This window comes from Tauraco erythrolophus, chromosome 3 (assembly GCF_009769465.1).
Source record: "Tauraco erythrolophus isolate bTauEry1 chromosome 3, bTauEry1.pri, whole genome shotgun sequence".
NCBI classification, from domain to species: domain Eukaryota; kingdom Metazoa; phylum Chordata; class Aves; order Musophagiformes; family Musophagidae; genus Tauraco; species Tauraco erythrolophus.
Genome location: NC_141467.1, coordinates 12,066,452 through 12,072,318, shown reverse-complemented (window position 1 = coordinate 12,072,318; position 5,867 = coordinate 12,066,452). Strand labels below are relative to the sequence as shown.

The window sequence follows — 5,867 nt, the reverse complement described above, 5'->3', positions numbered from 1 at the left end:
TAGGTGGGCAAGAAGTGTCCTTTCCTTTGTTATAATCAATGTTGCATTTTTATGTCCATGTCCAGAGAAAAAATAAGCATGGAGCATTGTTTGAATAGCTTCTGGGCAAAGAAAGATAGTAAATGAAAAGATAAATGGGGATGAGAACATGTGCAGAGAAAGGGAGGAGCCAGAAGAGGGAGAGACAGATAGACAGCTGGAGCAAACAGGGCAATATCTGGAGGTAGCTTCTCTCTATTCTTGCCAGCCTCTCCTGCTCTAGCTCCACCTAAGTAGGTGAAGGGGCGAGATCCCTGTGCCATGAGCACCTCCAGCGTGGTGGGAGGTGATGAATGAAGGGATGTTAAGTGGCTGCTTCCCTGAGACAACTTGAAGATTATGTATTTCTGGCTGCAGGTGTAGAAAAATGCCTTGTCTGGGGAGATGCTGGTCTCCCACATCAGTCTTTACATAATTTTTCTCCCTGCTCTTGCATTGTAGTTATGTCCTTAAGGGTTAGATATGCAAGTCCCGCCTGTGGCAGGAGTTAGGGTACACTGGCCCGGAGATCAGTAACTAGATAATAAATCTTTTTGAATCCTGTGTTGTTGCATTATGTCTTGATAGGAAAGCAAATCTCACCCTCTCAGCAGCAAGCTATTCTTCCATTGCAAGGATGCTGCTGGTGAATGTTTTTTTCCAAACTGATAAATGTGAGATTTTGTGTGCCGCAAGTTATCCTGTTTGTCTTGAGTGTTTATGTTTCAGCTTTATGAAGCAATCTGTCTGGGGAAAGGCCCAGAAATAATTGGCTGAGGCTTTTCTTCTGATATAGATTTTTATAACCATAGATCTATAGCAAATCCAAATGTGAAAGTAAAATCATGCTTCACCCGGCTGCTGGAATGTTGAATATAGTTGTGCTTCCACAGGCATGCTGTATTCCTTTGTCTCTTTATAGCTGTTCATTTTAAAACCAGCTAACACATGGAAGATGAAAAAGTTTGAGAGGTTGAAGAAAATCAACTCCTGCATCAGATACAGACCCCTCCATAGTCTTCCTGGTAATTGACTGAAAGTGTTCATTCAAACAACTTCCTTGTAAACATTACTCTCAGGTGTAGTGATTGACTTTCCTATAGCTTCCATAGCTTTAAAATGCACCCATACTTTAGACTTTGTTCAGTATATTGTTCTTCAATCATCAGTTGCAATGCTTGAAGAGGAAACAGCAAAACAGCTTTTGTCCCTGTCTCTTCATATTCATTTGCCATTCTTTTCCTCCTTCTTCTCAAGGGCTTTCCCTGGCAGACTGCACGCAAACCAACTTTCAGCTCATGCCAGGTAAGCACAGGGACATCTCTCCAGATGGACTTTTAGGAGATGTATTGATGCTTTTGTGTCATTAGCATTGTATGAGCCCCATTTCTTACAGGTTTCAACTTCCTCTCCTGCTCTTTCCTTCATCTATTCTAAATACTGACTTTTTTTTCCTGTCCCACATCCTAATCCCTGATTGTGACAGGGCTTCTGTGATCAACTGTATCATCTTTGCTTCCTGGAAATAAGACGATGAAGATAGCTATTACCTGGGGAAAACTACTTTCTTTAGGATAATTTATTAAGCCATTTGTGATTTTGGCTCCTTGTTCTGTTCTTGATCCATAGATGGTCTCCATTTCTTTAAAATTATAAGAAGCTTAGAAAGTATAATGCAACCCTGCAACAACACACCTTGCAAATGGACAACCAAGGCATAGAAAAGTTAACAATGCAAGGGAAATCTGGGAGAGAGAACCAATAGGAAATAAGCATTCTCCTGCTTCCTTGCCCTTTTCCTCTTTTTCCACATATACAAGTTAGAGCAACTTTGTGCCACAGAAGGGGCAAGAGTAAATGATGGTGAATCACAGTCCAAAAAATAAAAAGACATCAGTTCAGCTGCAGGAATGCTGTAAGATTGCTGATTAAAAATCAGTATTAAAATACTATTCTTCGAAGTTAAAGAAGGGGAAAAAAATCTCTGCTTTCCTGTAGCTACCAGTAGCTCGTGCTGCATCTGAATCTGCTGTGCCGTGTGATGTTTCAGAAAGGCTCAGGAAATCAGCAGCCCCTTGACTTTCTGCAGCTCCCGAGCCCCATTGGCTGGAAGGCAAAGCAGAGGCGGAGAGTGCCCTGAATATTTTTCTCCTCCACACACCATAAAACAGGCAGCTGGCACGCACTGCCTGACAGCAAGACTGGTGCTTGCAGTTTGAAATTAGTTTCTGCTCCGCAGCAGTCACTTGGGCGTTTTATGTTTGCTTCTCCTAATGGAAGGGAAAAAAAATCACCTTGCAGCTTATCAGTGAACTCACCAGAAACTGACCATAGGGGAGGATCTGAAGCAAACTTACAGACTGTTGGGACTCTGTGGCATAGATCACCAAGGTAAATGTGATGACGATCAGAAATTGCATCTGTGAGAGAGTAAACCAGCATTTCTGAGTTCAAAACATTATTTTGTTAACAGCAGTCAGAGTATTCTAAACTGCTCCCTGCTTCCATGCTGGCTTATTTTTATTTTCTTCCCAAGCTGAAATGCCAAAGATTTTCAAAGGAATGTAAAAAGGAACAGGAGTTTTAAAAGCAGGAAGCTGAAGGGAGCTCTCCGTAAGATGAATTTCACTCGGCACCGTGGAACACTCCAGCCTCTCCATTTGTGGAACCACAGCTACGGACTGCACGGAGGTGCCAGTGAGCCCAATGCAAAGGGCCACTCCTCAGGAGGCTGCTACGAGCAACTCTTTGTATCCCCCGAAGTGTTTGTGACTCTGGGAATCATCAGCTTGCTGGAGAACATCTTGGTCATTGTGGCGATAGCCAAGAACAAGAACCTCCATTCGCCCATGTACTACTTCATCTGTAGCTTGGCAGTGGCTGACATGCTAGTGAGCGTATCTAACGGATCAGAAACTATTGTCATCACGCTGCTAAACAATACAGACACAGATGCACAGAGCTTTACCATAAACATTGACAATGTCATTGACTCAGTGATTTGCAGTTCCTTGCTTGCATCAATTTGCAGTCTCCTCTCAATAGCAGTGGACAGGTACTTTACTATCTTTTACGCACTCCAATACCATAATATCATGACAGTGAAGCGCGTAGGGGTCATCATCACATGCATCTGGGCTGCTTGCACAGTCTCAGGCATTTTGTTCATCATTTACTCTGACAGCAGTGTTGTCATCATCTGCCTTATTAGCATGTTCTTCACTATGCTCATTCTCATGGCATCTCTCTATGTCCACATGTTCATGATGGCTCGGATGCATATCAAAAAGATTGCTGTTCTTCCGGGGACTGGCCCTATTCGCCAAGGGGCCAACATGAAAGGGGCCATCACCCTCACCATCCTGATAGGAGTTTTTGTCGTGTGCTGGGCTCCGTTTTTCCTGCACTTGATTTTCTACATCTCCTGCCCCTACAACCCTTACTGTGTGTGCTTCATGTCCCACTTTAATTTCTACCTCATCCTCATTATGTGCAATTCCATCATCGATCCACTCATTTATGCATTCCGGAGTCAGGAGCTCAGGAAAACATTCAAGGAAATTATATGCTGTTGTAGCCTGAGAGGGCTCTGTGATTTTCCTGGCAAATATTAAACTGAGTGGGTATGTTACTGCGTACACAACATGCAGCACAGAATTCCAAGCCTTCAGATCCTCTTTCTCAGCAGAATTTGGGTTAAATCTTTAAGAGTGAGCGCTTCTTTCTGTCTCCCCTCCTTGTTATCCTTGTATCCCATTCACATGTAGTTCATATTTCTCTATAATGTATGTGATATCTCCAGTTTGTAATTTATTTGGCTGGAAAGAGAAGTAGCATTTCATACCAATTTGTAAGTAAGCAAATAAATGTAACAATGACTGTGAAATACTAACAAACATGAGCAGCTGTATGTTCTCACTACTGACAAAATAAATATCTTGCCTGATTTACAGTGCATATTGGCTGATACAGTTCCTTATCCTGTTGAAGTACTTATAGCTATTCATTACATTATATACAGCTTAAAATAGAGCATATGCTTCTCTATTAGTGGATTAGAGGTTCTCTGGAATTAGAAGGCAGTTTTTCCATAGAGGCTACTGCAACCAACAAGTTGCATTCCTTCATTTTGAACTCTTTTCCTCCTACTCCACAAGCAGCAATTCTGTTCTTTGTTAGAGTTATTGCCTACAATATGATTTTTCAAACACCTGCTACCCAGACAATCAAATGCTTGGGGTTTGGGGTCGAGTTTTTTCAAGATGGTGATTGCTGTATGTCAGAGTACGTTTTTGCAAAGCTGAAATTGCCCTCTGGAGCATCATTTAGCCCTGGATATATTTGATAGACTGACACCCAGGTAGACTAGCACCCTCCATTCAGCCATGAAGCAGGTACAGTATTAACATTGACAGTGCCAGCACTAACATAAAGAGTCACTGAGATTTACCTGATGAAGATGGAGAGGGAACTTCAGTTCACACATTCAGTCCTTCCCTGTTCTGAGGTGCTGTGGAGAACAAGGACTCTGTGCTTACAAAAGAAAATACATCCTTGTTAGAAAGAAGTTACTGTCTATTCTGAAGTGTGGTGATAGCAGATGGGATCCACTGCCTGGATCCTTACAGAGGAGTCAAGGCATGTGTTAATTTGTCTTGAGTACCTCAGACTACGGTACGGTATGGAGCGTATGAGCTTTGTGGGGGCAATGCTATCATATGGAAGGGATGCTGGCCAACCAGTCTGTAAACCCAAGCTCTGCATCTGGCAGTCCTGTGTGTTGAACAACACACTGTCCTGCTGCTTGAAGTTAATTCTCCTTTTCAGGCTTCTAATTCATGTATTCTCAGTTTTATGCTAAAACGTCACTCTGTACAGGTTATAATAGGGAGCTCAGGTCCCTGATTTTAGTACCTTCAGAAATGTTTAAAGTATGAATGTGAGTACACAGGATTTCATGAAGATGCCCCTTAACACCTCAACAATATTGTCTATGCATAGAAAAATTTATTTATTTATTCCCAGAAAGTATAAAAACATAGTGGTAACTGGTAGAAGACCTGAAAAATTCTGATTTAAAAAGTCAAAATTGAATGTAAAGATTAATTTAAGTTCTAATCCCGGATGCTTGATTTTACCAAGATGAGTAGTGAATTAATTGGATGAGGAGTTCTATTAATTTTATTGGAAATGACTTGTTATCTCAAGCTGCTCGTTCCCTCATTAAAGACAGACATACAATGAAAACCTATTCATGAGAGCCCAATGTTTGCTACCTGGGATTCTTCTCCAGACAGAAGCTGATCTTTCAGTTGTGGGTAACTTCAGGATGTCATAAAACTGTGAAAACATCTGGTCCTCTGTCAAAGAGCATGAAGGACTTAAGGTGTGTCTAAGTATCTTTAACTTCAATTTACTTACAGGGAGAGTAAGAAAGTCATTTGACTTTGTGCTTGAAAGTCGACCAGCAGCAGAGAAATTAGATCTCCTACACCCTACTTTTGCACTTGGGCCACGCCGTCCACCATACCATTGCTTGCAACACACCCTTGTTACCTTCTTTCAGCTTTAGTAAATGATATGGCCACATCCTAATGGTTGCTGTGTGGAAGATGTTGAAATATATCTACTGCATTAAGTCTACTTATTTTCTTCTGGAGGAAACTATAAACGTTTCAATAATACATGCCTAACTGGGTCCACTGGGTGGAGAAAAAAAATGTTAAAGAAGGAGAATTAAAGCTCAAGGGGAGAAAAAAAGAGAATGTATTTAAATTAATAGTCTATCCAAAAATCCAATGGACTTTATTAGAGGCCTTTGCCTCTCCCACAAGACATGATGCTAGCTA

General features: G+C 41.5%; 1 protein-coding gene across 1 annotated transcript; it reads left to right on the top strand.

The window, feature by feature from the left end:
- The first annotated feature begins 2,636 nt into the window (after nt 1-2,636).
- Nucleotides 2,637-3,632, top strand: MC4R (melanocortin 4 receptor). Its single transcript, XM_009989660.2, has one exon. It carries the CDS (start codon nt 2,637-2,639, stop codon nt 3,630-3,632), a length of 996 nt encoding a protein of 331 aa, XP_009987962.2.
- The last annotated feature ends 2,235 nt before the right edge of the window (nt 3,633-5,867 follow it).